Source organism: Artibeus jamaicensis, unplaced genomic scaffold (assembly GCF_021234435.1).
Source record: "Artibeus jamaicensis isolate MK-2021 breed Jamaican fruit bat unplaced genomic scaffold, CSHL_Jam_final contig_233, whole genome shotgun sequence".
In the NCBI taxonomy this organism is placed as follows: Eukaryota; Metazoa; Chordata; class Mammalia; order Chiroptera; family Phyllostomidae; genus Artibeus; species Artibeus jamaicensis.
Genome location: NW_026521486.1, coordinates 9,183,878 through 9,201,917, shown reverse-complemented (window position 1 = coordinate 9,201,917; position 18,040 = coordinate 9,183,878). Strand labels below are relative to the sequence as shown.

The 18,040-nt window shown below is 49.2% G+C and overlaps 2 protein-coding genes across 9 annotated transcripts in view; both read left to right on the top strand.

The window, feature by feature from the left end:
• Window positions 1–4,008, top strand: part of HMGXB4 (HMG-box containing 4) — a 32,825-nt gene extending 28,817 nt beyond the window's left edge. For all 5 annotated transcript variants that reach the window (XM_037160075.2, XM_037160079.2, XM_053662254.1 and 2 more), the window contains 2 exons: window positions 1,101–1,223; window positions 1,929–4,008. In XM_037160075.2, the coding sequence (XP_037015970.2) occupies window positions 1,101–1,223; window positions 1,929–1,973 (168 nt within the window). In that variant the 3' untranslated portion in view covers window positions 1,974–4,008. The remainder of the gene's footprint in view (window positions 1–1,100; window positions 1,224–1,928) is intronic.
• A 3,410-nt stretch (window positions 4,009–7,418) lies between these two features.
• Window positions 7,419–18,040, top strand: part of TOM1 (target of myb1 membrane trafficking protein) — a 39,236-nt gene continuing 28,614 nt past the window's right edge. For 2 of the 4 annotated variants that reach the window (XM_037160081.2, XM_037160080.2), the window contains exon 1: window positions 7,419–7,565. In XM_037160081.2, the coding sequence (XP_037015976.2) occupies window positions 7,514–7,565 (52 nt within the window). In that variant the 5' untranslated portion in view covers window positions 7,419–7,513. Of the gene's footprint in view, window positions 7,566–14,484; window positions 14,577–18,040 lie in introns of those variants that run through there. The other 2 variants (XM_037160082.2, XM_037160083.2) reach the window with 2 other exon arrangements.

Here is an 18,040-nt window from a genome sequence, read left to right as displayed (position 1 = left end):
CTCTGAGTTGTTCTTGAGCCATGTTTTGATCTGTTTGTGCCTATTACATATGAAGGAGAGGCGCCTTAGGCGCCTTAGGGCGGGGCTGCCCAGGTCGCTGGTTTGTGACGCTGTATGTGGGGGCAAGGTCAGAGAGGGAGCAATGGCATTCCTCTCCGCTCGCCTGGTCCATCTCACTGCTCGCCCCCCACCTGTTTATCTGAGCGCAAATGTGCGAGCCTGCCGCCTTGCACCGCATGGTCTCAATGCTGGCCTCTTCACTGGTTTATCTGCGTGCAAATGCACGACCGACCACAGCCAGCCGCGCCTCTTCCGAGTCTGCCCGTAGCTAGCCCGCACCTGGGATCTGTGCCCTCGGCTGCCTGTGCACCTCCCAGGTCGGGGAATCTTTTTTGCCCGACCCGCTCCGCTGCTGGCTTCACCCCTCTCACTGGTTTAGCTGAGCATTTTGTTGTTTTCGGACTCCCTATTGTCGATTTTCTGTGTTGTTTGGTTGCGTTTATTGTTGTTAAAACTGTTGTTTTCAGATTTGGTCGTGTGAGGACACAAAGTGTTTCCACCTACACCTCCATCTTGGCAGAAGTCCATTTTCTACTTTTCAAGAATGAACAGAGCAACTTAGAAAAGTGATGCCATCAGTGCATGATACCACTTCTTGCCACATACATGGAGAAGTATGTGCAGTTTACATTAAATGTTAATGTGTGAGGCTGTAGCAGTCCCACAGTTGTCGCGTTTGTGCTGTATTTGAGGCCTTCGTAAGAAAACTACTTTTGCATACCTGGTCTCCAGAAACCTTCCCTGCGGCTGTCCCGAGTAGGCAAGGCATTGTTACTATTCCTAAGGGTAGGTGGTGTTCTACTTTTCATGACTAACCCAAGGTCACAGAGGGTGAGATGTGTAAGAAGTGTAGAAAAGAAACCTGGGACTGATGTAAAAGTTTTCTTTTTAAACAACCTACAGAGTTACCTTCCATTTCTGCTGCAAGTTTCCTAGAACTGCTTCAGACTCAGAATGTGAGGAAGTCAACCACGCGCGAAGGGAACATCGGGCGTGGGTTTCCAGTTACAACCGACTCCTTCTAACGCTCTCCCTTTCAGGGTATGGTGGCTGTGTCCGGCAGTTTGTCAGTGCTTCTGGATTCCATTATCTGTGCCCTTGGCCCCTTGGCGTGTCTGACCACACAACTACCTGAGCTGAATGGCTGTCCCAAACAGGTCTTGGTGAGTTTTGCTTGTTTTCCTTGGACTTGGGGGGCCAGAGTCCTTGGGAGCCAGAGAGACCCTGTCTTAAAGTTTGTCAGGCCCTGGCTGGTGTAGCTCAGTGGATTGAGCATGGGCCTGTGAAGCAAAGGGTCCCCGGTTCAATTCCTGGTCAGGGCCCATGCCTGGGTTGTAGGCCAGGTCCCCACTAGAGGGCGCATGAGAGGCAGCCACACATTGATGTTTCCCATTCTTTCTCTTTCCCTTCCCTTCTCTCTAAAAATAAATAAATAAATTTAAAAAAAAAAAAAAAAAAGTTTGTCAGGCACAAGCTCGTAAGGCTCCCCAGCATCTAGCCCACAGGCTGCATTCATGGTTCGGCCCAGGACGAGGTACTGGCCTGCAGAATGCGTGCCGTGCTTCCAGGGAAGCTAAACAGTCCGGTGGAGAAAACGCTCTAGCCCTTGAAGTACTGCAGCGCCTGTGTTTCCTGTTTGTTCTCCTACATGTAAAGAAAGTGCAGGAGCCTTCTGCCTCTTTTTTACTGGGATCAGTGGGCGAAGTGAGCAGAAAAACTAGCACGACAGACAGCAGGGTGCCATCTGCATTCTCCCCGTGCTCTCAGACTCTGGTTTTTCTTCCTTCTCTCTCTCCTGAACAGAGAAGCATGTGCCAGGGAACAGGGTTTGGGACCCTTCCACTGAACCTTCCCCCCTTGTTTTGCAGTCAAACACACTAGACAACATTGCTTACATCATGCCTGGACTGTGACAGCAGAGAATCCTGGGGCGGGAACCTCGTCCTCCCCCGTTGCTGGTGTGTGTGTGGGACTGTTCCAGATCTCTCCGCCGGCCGCTGGGTGTAGGTTTTAAATTTTTATATACATATACATATATATATATATATAATGTACAATATATACATAGGACTGTAACTATTTTGTTTTTAATAATCTTATGAAATGACTAAGGTTTAGCCAAGAGGAAGCCTTGGCATGAATATGGGCTTAGGATTTTTTCTCCTGTGGTGGATAAATCTGCCTTAAAAATCAGTGTAACTTGGGGGCTGGGGGCTCGTTCTGGGTGCCAAGTGCATCTCTTTCTGGACAGCTCAAATGTGATTTTCTTTCCAAGCTCAGTGGTACCTCCAGACCCATCACCGACCATTTGCCTTACCTGTCTCACAGTCTGAGATGTAGTGGTTAAGATTATGGGAAGATGTCAGTTGACTAAAAGTGCAAAACCTTTCAGCTTGAAGTGTCTTAGGTGGGAGGTGATAAAATCATTCCCATCTTAGAGTTATTGCAATGGCTTAGGTGAACCTAGTGGGGGGTTCATTCCACTCCCCGCTGTACAGGCGTCCATGTCTCAAGATGTGTTGCGATCATTGGCAGCCTCAGTAGGGGCCAAATAGCTCTGCAAGCCCTGACAGTATAAACACCTTGAAGAGCGTGAAGCTGTCGATGCTGGTGGCTTATATGTTGTGAGCTGGTCCCAAGTCTTTGCCTCCAGAACAAAGAGCTGGTATCTTCCATTGGCAGTGTTCACTTAGCCACCAAGTCCTCACAGGTTCCGCTTAGTTGCTTGGTGACTGTGGAAGATGAACTTTGCCCAGCAGGATTCTTGGGTTCATCTTACTGGCTCCCCTGGTGGGCAGATACACCATGTTCTGCATTCCACACATAAGTGAATTGCAAAAAAAAAAAGTAGTTGATTCTCATGTAGGTTTATTTATGTGCGCGTGTGAATGTGCGTTTTAATTATGTGTATTTAACTCTTTAAAATCTTAGATTTTAATTTATCCTGTAAATTTCTGTATATATAATTTAATAACAAAAGCCTCCACCAGCAGCAGCATGTGGAAGATACGGATGTGTTATTTTTTCCTCCCTTCCTTCCCCTGACCTCCTCTGACAGCTCCAAATCATCTGCATTTTAAGGTTTTGTGTCTCAGAAAGGAATCATTATGTCAGGATACTAATTCTTTATAATTGAATAATGTCAAGAAAGTAAAATAAAAAGGAATGTTTCCATTCCCAGCTCCCCTTATTTCCAAAGAACCAGACTTTTGCTTCCTAGTTCCAAAGAAGAGAGTTGAACCCTTCAGAAGGGCTGGTGTTGAACAAGTGATCTTCCCTGCCAGGCACCAGCACGGAGGTGACTGCTTCTTCCCCAGCTGGATGGAGCTCCGCCGCCTGAGCGTGGGGGTGTGAGGACAGGGCAGCGCCCTGTGTAACTTTTTCCTTTCTCCCCTCCCCTGTGGTCACGGGGCTTTGTTTCTTAATGGTGTTCTGGCTGCCAACTGCCTTTCTCAACTCAGTTTTGAGTTGAGCAGTTTTGAGATTTAACTGGGAAGCAGAAGGAAGCGGGAATGTTTGGGATCGAAAATCAAGAACCAGAAGTCTTGTTTTCATTCCGTGTGTGAGAACCTGTGCCATGTCTCATCCGCACCCATGGGAGTTCCCTGTTTGACACAGGGGCCCAGAAGGCGGGATCTGCATGGACGGAAGTCAGTCCTGCCCTTGTCATTCAGGAGATCCTGCGAGGACCTGCTTTTTCTGTTTTCCTTTCAAGTCCAATCCTATTGTATTTGTATTTAAAATTTGTACACATTTGTATAATAATCCGTACCTTGTGGTATTTGGTACTATTAGAGGGAAAACCTTTGGATTCAGACCTTCTTGCAGTTTTTATATCGTTTTATTTTTTTTAAATAAATCCTAGAGGTTTGATCCAAATTCCATTACAATTGTATAAAGAAATAAAGTTTTGTACTTATATTATTAAAAAAAATCACATTTTTAATATTTATGTCCAGTCTCAGCTATCTTTTCCCTGCTGCCAACCAAAGTTGCTCTGAAAGTGTAAAACCTGTTTTCCACACTCTGCGAACCTAACTTTCTTCAACAGAAAAACCATCTGGAATAGAGATCAGGTTCTGATCTTAGCCATTTTCCTAGCATACATCTTGCTCTGTTTCTATTAACTTTGACATTGTGGAGTCCCTCCTGCTCTCTCTTTTGCAGATTACAAACCGAGTGACTCTGATAAGTATAGCTCTGTTCATTAGCAAATAAAATTGTATGAACATTACTGTGTTCTCCTAACTCAAGAAAATACCAGTCTTGTGTAAGGTTCACATCTGCCTCATGTGCTTAAACACATTTTATTTTATGCTATTCCAGTCCTGTCCTGATGTGGTGACATTGGATAAGACACAGTTTGGTACCTATAATCTGTATAGGTACCAAAGTCCCATCTGTAAAATACTATTAATGTCACTTCCCTGTCTTGAAGCCAGCAGCCAGCCACACTGACATGAATGTTTAATAATACTGTGAAAATTTAATATATGGGCATTTGACCTTTCAAGGTGTAAAAATTTTGATGCAAACATAAGTTGTTAATAGTCATAAGTAGTGAAATATTATGATTGAAAGGCTCTAATTTCTTATGGAGAGGCAGCAAGAAAGAAACCATCATATTGCTGAATGACTATTACAGAGAATAATTTGCATATTTTTTATCTCAGTTAATCCTCCCCAAAGTCTTATGAGTATTATTTCCCTTTACAAATGAGGAGGCAGATGCAGAAAATTACTTTTCCTGCCCTGGCTGGTGTGGCTCAGTGGACTCAGTGGGCCTGCAAACCAGAGGTTTGCCGTTCGATTCCCATTCAGGACACATGCCTGGGTTGCAGGCCAGTTCCCAGCAGGGGACGCACGAGAGGCAACCATACATTGATATTTCTCTCCCTCTCTCCTTCCCTTCCCCTCTAAAGATAAATAAATTTTAAAAAACTTAAATTGTTTTTAAACAATTTAAATTGTTTAAAAATTATTTAAATTGTGTAATGGTAGTACTTTAAAAAAATCTGTAACTTAAAAAAAGAAAAAGAAAATTTCTTTTCCTAAGGTCACACAGCTAGTAAATTGCAAAGCCAGAACAAGCACACCGGGACAGACAACCCCACGGGCACTTTCAGAGTTAAACTATGTGTGTAACTCATCAGAATCCTACAGTATCATCTAGAGTACTGGGCAAATGTGATTGTAGCAAAACAGAATTTTTCACTGTTCAAATGTCCTTTTCTAGCTGGATTTTATGATACAGGCTTCATTTGTCATACTATTATCTTTGAACTTCAGAGGCAAAGTGTCTTAACTTTTGCCTAACAGTACTTAAAGGGTGTAATAGATTGTATTACATTTACACAGTATATCAGTCTTAAGGGACCTAAACATTGTTACCTTCATAAAGGCATTTGATATTAATATTGCTAAAACACTTAAAAATTAAAAGGCTTTCAATATCTGCCATTTATGTTCCTATCTATTGTGCTGACAAAATTCACACATTTCCTCATCTAACTGAAAAGCTTTGCAGCCCTGACTAGTGTGGCTCAGTTGGTTGGGTGTCATCCAGCAAGGCAAAAGGTCACCAGTTCGATTCCCAGTCAGGGCACAGGCCTGGTTGCGGCCCGGTCCCCAGTTGGGGCACATGCAAGAGGCAACCAATCAATGTTTCTCTGCCTCCCTCCCTCCCCCGCTCTCTAAAAAATAAAATCATTGTTAAAAGAAAAGCTATGTAGTGTTCTGTTTACATAATTAGATATGATTCCACTCCCTTTTTGGGGGGTGGGGGGGATGAGTTCTTTCTGCTTTTTTCCTATGATGGGTAAACCTTATGGCTGATTATTCTTGGCAGTAAAGCCAAGATATTCTGCCCATAATCACTTTAAACCAGAGCGATGCAGGAAGGCAAGAACTTGTGATAAATCCCACACCAACTAATGGAAGAATCCAAAGGACGTTCATCCTAAATATACTCCATATGACCAAGCAGTATTCTTAAATGAAGAAAAATATGGGTGGTATCTGACATGAAGCTCATTTTAAATATACATCCTCCCCTTATAGTCCAAGTAGCATTATTGAAAATGATTTAAATTTTCATGTTGGTTACTGTGCTAGACAACAGTGGGGAGCAAACTAGACATAGTATCCCAGCCCTCAAGGAGCATCTAGACTAGTGGGGGTGGGGGCATTTATACAAGTCTTACGTGCATTATTAAGACACTTCCAAAGCACAGCAGTACATGACTTCCATAAAACTTTTATACTGGACCATAAAGGCATCAGCCCTTAAAGGTTGACGTCTGTGAAACAGGTTAACACACGGAAGTGATTAAGTTATAATTAGGCTATTTTCCATCATCATACATTTGTGCACAGTCTATTTACTACTAGTCTTTGAAATTTAAGGATCACAAACAACATGATCGATAAATACTAAAGCCCCAAACTACCAAAGCAGTGGTTATTGTATCCTTTGGAGGCTTTAGTAGGGAAAAAAAAACATAACCAACAGATCAGACATCTAATGTTTCCCAGAGAGAAAGGTTGACGAAGATAGAATTACAAAGCCGGGGAAGGCCTTTGAGAGCCTTAAGTCTTAACTTGGGGTCAACGGCTGTACTTCAGGGCCCCCAGAAACTCCCTAAAATTATGCTGTATCTCTGCCTTTTCTCTTCAGAAAGGCTGTGGCTTCAAATTCTCAAAAGAGCCTGAGACCTAAAAGAAATGTTGAGAGCCCTTGATCTAATTCCAGTATGCAGAGAAAATGAAAAGCTGTTTGAAACACACAGTAAATTACTGGCACCACTCGCGACATCTGTGTGCTTTCTGCTACCCTGAGCTCTAACCCGTCCCAAACTGCAACTCCTCAAACTGGCCTTCAGTCAAGGGAGCTCAAACTCCTGGCACCTGACTCCTATTTGAGATAAGTGAATCTGGGCTGCAACCAGAACTCAGGTTGCAGCTGGGAGACCTCGACCTCATATAGGAAGAGTCCTATCAGGGCAGGGCGACACCAGGCCAGAGAGGATGTCTACCCCGGGGTGGGTGTGTACTCACAGTGAGGTCTCAAGGGCTAAGACGTTTAAAAACCAGAGCTGTACTCTGAGCATGCTCTGTAACCTTACCCAACTCATCTGGTATGAGACCCGGTTTTCCAGGTGTGTTACAAGATCGTCAGGCCACGCCCCTGAACTTTTTTTTAAAACTCGAGGGCGTGGCTTAAAGAGGCCCACGCCCCCAGACTCCCTACTGCCCTAGGTAGTGCGTGACGTCCGCCGAGGGTGAGTTAGCAACCACGTCAGGGGCGGGGCCTGTGGTCAAGTTCCAGACTCCCTCAGCTCCGCCCCCACCGGCACCTCCTCGCGGACCTTCCGACACGTCACGTGACGGGTCGGCGCTGCTGGCGGTTGCTGTCAGCTGATACCACGGATTGGTGGCACTGGCAGCCGCGGCGATGGATTTTCTTCTGGGGAACCCTTTCAGCTCTCCAGTGGGACAGCGCATAGGTGAGTCCCCGGAACCTCGCCCAGCCATGCCGCAGGGCTCCGCGTCCAGCCTTAAACCCCTCCGGGCGCCGGAGGTCCCCAGTCGCGCATCTGAGAGGAGGAAGGGAGGGGGGAACGAAGCTGGCGCGTCTCTCCAGCGTCTAGCCCCGCCCAGTTCCCCGCCCCATCTTGATTGACAAAGCCAGTGATCCATTACAAAGCCTCTGCTTGTGATGGGTGCGTACGGTAACCAATAGATAAAGAGAGGGGGTGGGTACACCCGTTTGTCAGCCAGTGTGCGGCTGCTGGGGTCGCGAATCCAGGGAGAAAGTTTAGAGGGTTAAAGGGACTACGTGGTTGTGCAGTCACCTGGTTGCTCGACTGTCTTCGTCATCGCCTCCTCAACTCGGGTCGCGCCGCCTGGGCTCTTGCCCTCTCTTTCTCGACTCGGTGGGCTGTCCAGACATGGTTACCTGAGAAGGGCTAGAAGTCTATTCTCCCAGGACCTAGACGAGGGCTTAGCGTCTAGGCGGCGACTTGATGGGTGGAGGGCAGTGCTTGGCAGCCCCGCCTCCCCTGGGCCCGGGCGAGACACTGGGAACCCGCTCGACGAGGCGGCCAGTCTTGGCGACCAAGGTCTGAGGACGTACCTTCACTGGCAGCCCTCACCCGCCAGCATCAGCTCAACACAGAGTCGCCGACAGTCTGAGCTGGACATGATCATAGATTAGAAACCACCCAATCATGCCTCCCTCATTCCTCAGTAGATGGAACAGCTGAGCACTTTGGCCCCAGACACTCTGAGGCTTACTCAGGGCCCAGGTCTGCTGACTCCCTTGTGCCCTGTTGACAAGAGGCTTACTAGTTCTGTGACGTTACCTCTCTGTGCCTGGATTCCCTTACCTGTAATTAGGGGGTAATAATGGTCCCAATCTCCATGAGGTTGTTGTGACGAGTCAACTCGTTAATAAATGTAAAGTAGTTACAACAGTGCCTGGCACGTTGCCAATGCCATATAAAAGAAAGAGGTAATATTTATTGTTATTGTTACTGAGATGCCACAAGTAAGGCTCGGAGTCCCTGCAAGTGGCTGGGACTCACGGGTCCTTACTCCCGCGCGCACCGTGGGAGGGCCGTGGACCACAGGGCCCAAACAGCTAACCCTGATCCAGGAATAGCCTGGCTGTGCCTCCTTGCCTCAGGAAACCGCAGGCTGTTGAGTGAAATTCTCTCTCCACCTTTTTGATGGGTTTTAGCCAGAAATCCAGACTGGGAAAATTCGGTCTTATAGACAAGACCTTCTTTCCATGCTTACTGTTTTGAAAGCCAAACCTAACTTAATTCTGTCGACCAGCTGTGTTGTAATCACCACCGTGGCTGTTAGGGGCTCTTCTGAAGTTTTGTAATCAGATCTGTCCAAAAGGGGTGTGGCAGTAGGATTTACACACCAGGAAGCTCCTGGACCAGGGACTGGGGGACCTGCCTTCTCAGGACCACCCCCACCCCACCCCTCTCCCCGTACATAGAGCGCACACACCCCAATGAGTCATTGTTTTGGAGCTGAAAAAAGAAGGCAGCTCTTCTTTCATCTTTGTTTCCCCAACTAGATACGACTGCTTTCATCACATGCCAAGTTTGAGACTTACTACTTAAAAAAAAAATCTAGCCTTTGCCAGGTTTCCTCAGTTGGTTGGAGTCTCACCCCGTACACCAAAAGGTTGTGGGTTTGATTCCCCATCAGGGCACATAGCTAGGCTGTGGGTTTGATCCCCAGTCGGGGATCATACAGGAGGCAAACAAATGGTGTTTCTCTCTCCCTCTGTCCTCTCCCCCCTCTCCTCTCTCTAAAAAATAAATGAACCGGCCCTGGCTGGTGTAGCTCAGTGGATCGAGCACGGGCCTGTGAAACAAAGCATTGCTGGTTTGATTCCCAGTCAGGGCACATGCCTGGGTTGCAGGCCAGTTCCCAGCAGGGGATGCACAAGAGGCAACCATACAGTGATATTTCTCTCCTCTCTCCTTCCCTTCCCCTCTAAAAATAAATAAATAAATTTTTTAAATTAAAATAGTTTGTAATGTAAAAACATTTTTTTAAATAAAAAATAAATGAACCTTTTCTCAGGTGAGGACCAATCTGTCCAAGCCAGCCACATATTCCAGAGGCCTTCTGGAAAAACTCCTCTGGACTCTGGGCCTCAGATGGTCAAAAAAAAAGCTTCACTTCTTACCCTGAAGGGTTGCCTGCCTTGGACAAGAAATACTCTGTCCTTAGACAATGCTACTTAATCATATCTTAGAGCAGGAACCAAGTGTTACTGCTGGAATGGCCCTTGCCCTGGGGCTCTTCTAACCCAGGATTCTCATCTAAAGCCCTTGGAAGTCTTGTAAAGACCGGGAAGCAGGGCCCTACCCCCAGAGTTTCCTACTCCACAGGTCTGAGGGGGAGCCCTAGGATTGGTATTTCCAACTAGTTCCACAGGGTTGGAAACCACACAATTGAAAACCTCTGTTCCAGCTCATCACCTTCAATTTACACAGGAGACTGAGACCCAGAGAGGGGGAGCTAGAGAGTGTGACTCACCCAGGACCCCAGTGAAATGATAGGAAAGCTGAGATGAACTCCCCAGAGCCACTGAGATCTGAACCAAAGCAGAAGAGGCTCTAAAAGTAAAAGTAAATGAAGACTATCTGCCTTTCGAGTTAATGCCCTCATTAACTCAATCAGGATTCCGAATTTTTTCTTTTAGATGAAGAAGCAGAGGTACCACTGTTGTCTTTGATTATTGATGGCCTAGTATTAGCTGCCTATGTTTCTGTAAGCTGCAGGAGTAAAATAATCTCTTCTCAAGCCTGCCGACCCACCCTGTTGAGAGTAGAGCCCCACAGAATGGCATCCCTGAGCCAGTTCAGTGGTTTCTATGTCCATTAGGGGTGTCATTCACAGAGTTCTGGTGCTGCGGCTTGGCCTGCTCCTGTGAGCGTCCTTCAAAGCCCCGGGCATCGCCACCTCCTCCCTGGGTTCTCTGGCCCCAACCCCTTTGGGTCGAACCATTGCTTTTGTGCTCTCAGATTCCCCCAGCTCCTCGAGCTCCCTCACTGCCTACCTCTGGGCTCTGAGCTTCCACCTCCTTCTCGGTGGAATGGTGTTTCTGACAGCATCTGCCCCTCACGGTGGCTGTGAGAATAAAGTGAGATACTTCCTGGAGAGTGCCTGGCTGATTGCCAGTGTGTGCAAACAGTAGCTCTTCTGTCACTATCTCACGAATAGGGCACTGTCCCATTATGTTAGTCACGTGCAAGTGCGTCTCATGCCAGTGCGTCTCCCCAGCACGACTGGACTTCCTGAGAGCGAGGGCTGAACCTTATTTACCCTTGGTATCTAGTATGAGGCCTGGCCCCTAGTAGGAGGGAAGGCAAGTAACAGTTTCTGAGCAAATATCACATGCCAGGGGCCTTACTTGTCTCCTAGGTAGGACTCTTCCCAGTGACCCTACAAGATATATGGCCATCTCTTAGGGAAGGTTTCACAGCTCATCAGGGTCAGAGCCCCTGGTGAGTCCCAAGGTCACAGGCTTCTCTGGCTGCAAGCCCTGCTCCTCTCTTGCACCCTCACCATGCTGCCTCTGGCAGACAGACCAATGCTTAGGTGAAATTTACCGCAGCCCCCCTCCCCCCTGAGAGCCACAGTTACTGTTCTGTTCCAGGCTGCGGTGCATTCGTGGCTCTGGCACGTCTCCAGGTCACTCACCTTTACCTGTGAGCAGGGGCGCTTCCCCGGGGCAGCAACCTGTGGCTGAAAGCATCCCAGAGAATTAGTACCAGGCAGTTTTGACACAGCTGTCTTCTTCCAAGAATTTCAAAACCCTTTCACAGTATTATTTGATGAGGACATATCTTACTGGCCACATTTTATAGACAAACGTTAGAAGATAACTCACCAATCCATTTCTAGCCATCAGCTCACCCCAGGCTCTTTGGGCCAGAGACCCAGCTGACTCAGGAAAGCAAGCTGCAAACCAGCAGACCGTAAATATGCGCAGCCCTGGGGACCAACCCCCAGTAGCTGTGGCGGGGGTAGCTGGATGTGATCAGAGCCTAAGGATGAGCCCTGGGGTGGATGGGAGGTGGGGAAAACTCAGGGAGAGCTGCCCTTGGGGCCACCAAAGCCACGCTACAGAGCCACAGGATGGAATCCTAGACAAGAGACCACACAGATGTCCACTGCAAAGAGAATACCTCAGGCCCTCTGGGGCACCATTTTGGGAGTGTTGAGCTGGAAACCAAACTGGACACTCAAGCCCTGGCCAGTGCACCTTAGTAGGTTGGGTGTTGTCCTGCAAACCAGAAGCTTGCTAGTTCCATTCCTGGTCAGGGCACATGCCTCGGTCGTGGTTTCGGTCCCCTGTCAGGGCGTGTACAGAACATAACCCATTGGTGTTTCTCTCTAACATCAGTGTTTCTCTCTACCTCTTTCTCCCTCCCTTCCCTGCTCTCTAAAAATAAATAAACAAACTTTATAAAAGAAAAACCTTGACACCCAAGCAGCGTTGTCCGGGGACCACCAGCCTGGGAGGCAGGAAGCCTGGTTCTGTTCCCACCTGTCACATTCCCTCTGCATCCCCACGCCCTCATCTGTGCTGCAGCAGCGCACCATTCTCCATGACCCAGAGGACCGGTGAGGGACAGCTGAGGGGACAGGTGAGGACAGGGCAGGGTTGGTACTGGAGGAAAGAGAAACTGAGGGCCATTGTCGGGTAATGATAGAACTGATTCCACGAGTCCGGGAGGGTAAAGTGCGATGTTACAACAGCAGCACCGATAGCTGTCCCTACCTCCTTTCAAAGGTAGAACTGGCTTCCTTGTCTGGCGGTGAGCTCCCCACTTGCTGGAGCTGTGAGAGCAGAGGCCAGAGGGAGGGAAGCTGTAATGAGGATTCCTGCATTGGCTGGTGGGGTGGGTGGACTAGACCAGGCTCTGCAGACTTTTTCTGTAAAGGGCCAAACAGTAAATACTTCCCGTCTTACAGGCCACATGGCCTCTGTTGCAGCTACTCAACCCTGCTGTTGCAAAAGAGGAGCAGCCTCATATGTCAGTGAATGAACTTGACTGTGTTCCAATCAGACCTCACCTAGGGGCACTGACATTTGAATTTCATGTAATCTTTACACTGTGAAACAGTGTTCTTTGGATTTTTTCCCCCAACCATTTAAAGATATAAAGACCATTCTTAGCTTGGTGAACCCTACAAAAACACGCTAAATTTGGCACACAGCTTCATAGTCTGCTTGCCAGAGGCAGAATGATGGAGGGCAGTGTCTTCAAAGTGGGGTCCCAGAGCACCCATATCAGGGATGCTTGAGGGTACCCCATCCCTGGGCTCCCCCAAGTCGGAATGAATCTCTGCCACTTCCTACAGTTGCCCTGGGGCACCCTCACCTCGTAAAGCTCCGGTTTCTTCACCTGTAAGTGCTGGAGCCAGGCTGGAGCCAGGCCGGAGCCCGAGTCTCTGTCTCGAGGATCACAGGGAATGATGTCTAGAAAGGACTTCATGACAAGGACTTATGTGTAGCCATGGCGTACACATAGGAGCTCTTGAGTCCGACCACAGTGTATGAGTGCTGGTGCAGCCTGCACGGGCTTTGTTACCTGGGGCAAGTCACTTAACCTCTCTGTTCTCCAGTCTCCTGTCTATGAAGTAAGGGTAATGATAGAGTGTATCAGTTGGGGGTTGTGGTGTTGGGTTGTGAAGTGTTTGCCATGGTGTCTGCCAGCTAGTGAGTGTCCCTAATTGCTAGCCATTGTGATTTTGCACTGCTGTGATCCCCACTGCTGGGGCGTGGTCTAAGTGCCAGCTCAGAGCTCTGACTCTCATGCAGCCTTTGTGTCCGGCTTGGCGTCACTGGGAACAGCAGTCCCTGGCTGGGTGGCAGCCACGCTCACAGGTCAGGTTTCAGGTTGTGGGGTAGAGCTGACTCTCACTTGGGAATGAAGAGCCTTTGACTGACCCTATGGATGGAACTGATGAATGGGTTTTGTTCCCTCACTGAGCTCAAAAAGTCCTGGATTTCCGCTCTTTTGGTTTTAGAGGAAAAAAAGAAAACAAAAACCTTCAGTGTCTTCTAATTAATTATCTTGGGGCCATCCCCCCCCCCTCCGTGAGAAGGAGGGGGATTCAGGACAAGTTAACTCTTTACTGCTCACCCAGGAGGTGTCCATCTAGGCCGGCACGCTCCCAGCCTCTGTCCTCTGGGCACCACCTTTGGGGCTTGTATCTGCCCTGTGCTTCCTTCATGCTTCTTTTTCAAAGTGTTTTCCTTTTGTTGGCTCACCTTTTATATTTAACTCTAAAAACATCTTTAAGTTTGCCCACAAGCCCCTCTAACATGATGGGCTTATTTTGGATGTAAGCAGCCTGAACAGGGTCTGAACTTGGATTTCTACCTCAGAAGGTCTGTGTGCAAATGTCAGCTCTGCCCCTTCCCAGCTGCGTCCCCTCAGGCAAGTGACAAAACATCTGTGGACACTCTGCAGTTGATGGCACACTGAAAAGTGTCATGAAGAGCCAAACTGCTGTGCGAGACCCAAGGAGGGGACAGAGGGGCCAGCCAGACCATGCATGGGAGGCCAAGCGCAGGAGAACGTGAGGCTGGGCAGAGGTGTCCCTATTGCATTGGAACTTGTTTGTGTTGGTTGGTGCACACCCCTGGAGCAGGTGACTTTGTGTGTCAGCTTGTCTGGGCCACGAGACCCAGACAACTGGTCAGACATTTACTCTAAAATGTCTCGTTTTGAGGAAGAGACTAATATTGACTACAGCAGATTGCCCTGTATGGCAGGAATGGGCCGCAGTCAGTCAGTTGAAAGCCTTAACAGAAAAAAGACCGGCCTCGCCGGGAGAGGGCATTGTGGGTACAGACGCCCTTTGGACCAGCCCGCATCTGCTCCCTGGGTGTCCAGCCTGCTGGCCTGCTTGCAGATTTTGGACTTGCCACCCACCCATGGTCACAAGAGCCAGTCCCTAAAGAGAGAGAGGTCAGTAACATCTTTCAGACTCATGAGTCCGGGGAGGAAAAAGGGTGCCGGGTGCACCTTGGCCGGCCACCTCAAGCCTCTGCTTGCACAGTTTTGTATCTTCCTCCCTGGATAAGTTCTTAAAACCCTCCTTCATCTAACTGAAACTCTTCAGTTAGATACTGTGGTTAGTTGTTACATCAGCTTGAAAATCGCGGGTCGTCTTCTCTAGTGTATTTTAGAGTTCCTCTTGCGGACTGTGGTTACAAAATGCCAGGGGAGAGGCAGCCAGGGTTTTGAAGAAAGACTGCTCATCAGCTTAGGAAACAGATGGAACTTTCCAAGCTAGGTTTGGGGAGAGCCGTTCATTTGAAATGTAGGCATCAGGACAGTTTGCTGGCTGGGGGGCGGGGGACAGGGAGCCAACATTTGTAGGCGATAGTGATTGTTTTGGTGCTCGCTTTGTGCTAGGCAGGGCCCACAGCATTGAACTTTGTTCTTTCATTCCCTCTCACACGACCCTGCAGGCTGGGTGCCTTAGTTATCCCCATTCCACAGAGGAGGAAGTGAGGCCCCAGCGTTCATTCCTGGCCACACCCCTGGCGAGTGCTCGGGTGAGGATCTGAACTGGGGCTTGGCTGTGGCCAGATCCCAAACTCCTAACTTTTCTACCTCATCGCTTCCCCTTAGAACTGAAAGGAACCCACTGGGCTTCCTTTTGAGTGAAAATGTCTGGGTTCACTAGAATGAAATTATTCATGATGATTCTTTCTATATTTCTTCCTCCTCACCCCCCGCTCACCTTTAGCCCATTGGTTTCATCCGGGCTTGCCCTCGGTAGCTAGAAGCACCGGCGGCGGCGTAGCACCAGCTGCAGTCGCCTCTCTTGTCAGCAGAGCAGAGCCTTCCCCAGGAGCTGCCCAGGAGAATTCCACTAATGTCTCCGTGCCAGAACTGGGTCACAGGGCTACTTCTAGCTGCAAGGGGAACTAGAAAAGCTAAATGCTATGGGCCAGTGGAAAGTATCTTCACAAGAGACTCTTGGAGTCTGCTCCATGCGGTGGAGTTAATAAATAGCTAATGTAAGTCCAGGTGCGTTAATACAAACACCATTCCAGCACGGGCAAGTAAGCGAGTAGAGCCCCACGCCACGTTTCCAGGTGGATGGCCCAGCTGGCCTGTGTCCCAACACTGTCGATCACAAAGGGTGGAGGCTCTGGAGAACATGTGCAGAGTGGTGTGTTCACAGGAACTGGGGGTATTAGCATAGGAGACAGATTAAGGAGGGGCATGATACTTTTAAAAATACTTAGATTAAAGTGTTAGCTCTGGCTGCCGTGGCTCAGTGGATTGAGTGCCAGCCTGTGGAATGAAAGGTCACTAGTTTGATTCCCGGTCAGGGCACACGCCTGGGTTGGCAGGCCAGGTCTCTAGTTAAGGGTGTGCAGGAGGCAACCGATCCATTTCTTTCCCATGTGTTTTTTTCCCTTTCTTTCTCCCTCCTTTCCCCTCTCTCTAAAAAAAAATAAATAATAATAAGTAAAATCTTTAAAAAAATATAAAGTATCACAGAGGTTTGCTGTTCTGATGAGTATGGCTTCATCCTTCTTTCAGTCATTCAGCAAATGTTTACTGTAGCTTTGTCACCAGCCCGGTCCTGTGGCATGTAGAGAATTAGCCTAGTGGAAGAGACAGACAAGGAAATCAGTACTGTAGTTACTCTGACAACTGCACTACGCAGAGTTTACAGCTGTGCTCTGTGCTAAATGCTCCCGGCCCGATGAGTGAGAAAGCGGGCCCTCTGGGGGGCCAGGGCCTGCTCCACAGAGACCTTACCTTGAGCTGGGCTTAGGATCTTGAGTTGAGGGGTGGAGGTGGGGAGGATCACACTCCTGGAAGGTGCACAGGAGCCAGAGGGAGCAGGGCTGACCCAGCAGGCCAGGGCTGGTGGAATAAGGAAGTGGAGAGGGCTGGGCCGGGTCTCCACCCAGTGTCTTGCCGATCCAGTACCTGTGACGCCCAGGGTAGCTCTGCTTCCGTAGCTCAGCAGTCCCATGGGGACGCCAGGGCTGCGGCACTTGGTACACCGTAAGGGCTATCATTTGGGGGTACCTCGGCTGCAAGTTGACAGGGAACCCAGCCACCAAAGGCTGAGCCTGCCATCACATGCTTAGGTGCTTTGCTTACCTAAGAAGAAGTCAAGGACAGTGGTTTCAGAGTTCGTGTGACAGCTCAATGATGTCTTTAAACATCCAGCCTCTTTCTCTGTCCTTAGCACGTTGAGTTTTTTTGTTCTGAGCTGGTCACCTCCCAGGCTCAAACCCTGGGCACCATGCTCCCATTGCTAGCCTCCCAAAAGAGAGGAAGGAAGGAGAAGGGGGGGAGCTTTCCCCTTCCTGGGCTGTGCCCCCTGTGTCCTGGGTGGGGCCTCCCAGCACCGCCGCCTACAGATATCCCTTCCCTCCCCAGGGATCAGAAGCAGGTCACTCGCCCGCTTCTGGACCAGGTACTGGACGGGGGGTGGCATGGCTGGTGTGGGTGGGTAGGAAGGAAGGGGCAGCCGTGGCTAGGCCAGGAAGGCGGCTGCCACAGTGGGGCGCAGTGGGGCTCTGTGCCCGGGGCCCTCTTTCCACAGTGAGGTTGTCTGTCCCAGGCCAGCAGCTTCCTTCTGCCGTAGCAGCCACTCCTTTCTGCCCTGGCTGCCTCACTCCCTCCTGGATCCGTCAGCGTCCCTCAGGTCACTTCTCCGCAGTCCCTGAGACTGACCCTCAAGCCCTTCTTCTCCCCTCTTCTTCCCGTCATCGCTGGTGACTCATCACTGATTCCGTCATTCAGCCAGTGCCACTCCTCTGTGGGAACGTTCCCCCTCCACCCATTCTAACCTGGCGACTCGTGCTCCATGCTCCGTGCTCCGCTCAGGTGGCACCTCCCACTGAACCTTCCCAGTTCCCCCACAGGTGCTCACCCCTCCTCGCAGCTCCCCCAGGATGCCGAACTGACTCCCGTCATCTCACTTCTCCATCTCGCACGGAAAATGTTTGTCCTGCCATTACCCTGACCACTCGAGGGCCTCCTCAAGGGCAGGGGTTCTGTTCTTCGTCTTTGCTCCTCCAGCACCTGGCCCAGAGCGGGACAAACAATAGCAGCCCAGCGAGTTTCGTGGGAGGGCAGAGGGGTGAACAGACGGGCGGGAGGAAGGCAGCTGGAAGCCACAGGGGTGAGGGGCCCTAGGGGTGGAGGCAGGTGCTGAGTGGGGAGGGAGTCGGGGCGTCGCTTACAGCAGGTTCCAAACATCACATCATTTCAGTCATAAATATTTCAGTGTCTAAAAGGTGTGGAATAGGGTTATTATTTTAAAACAAGCCATAACCACAATACCATTATACACTTTTAAAAACTATACAGATATAGTTTTCAAAGCCTGAAAACAGAAAGACTAGATGGGTATCTTCACAAAGACTCACTGTGGTTCCTCTGAGTGGTAG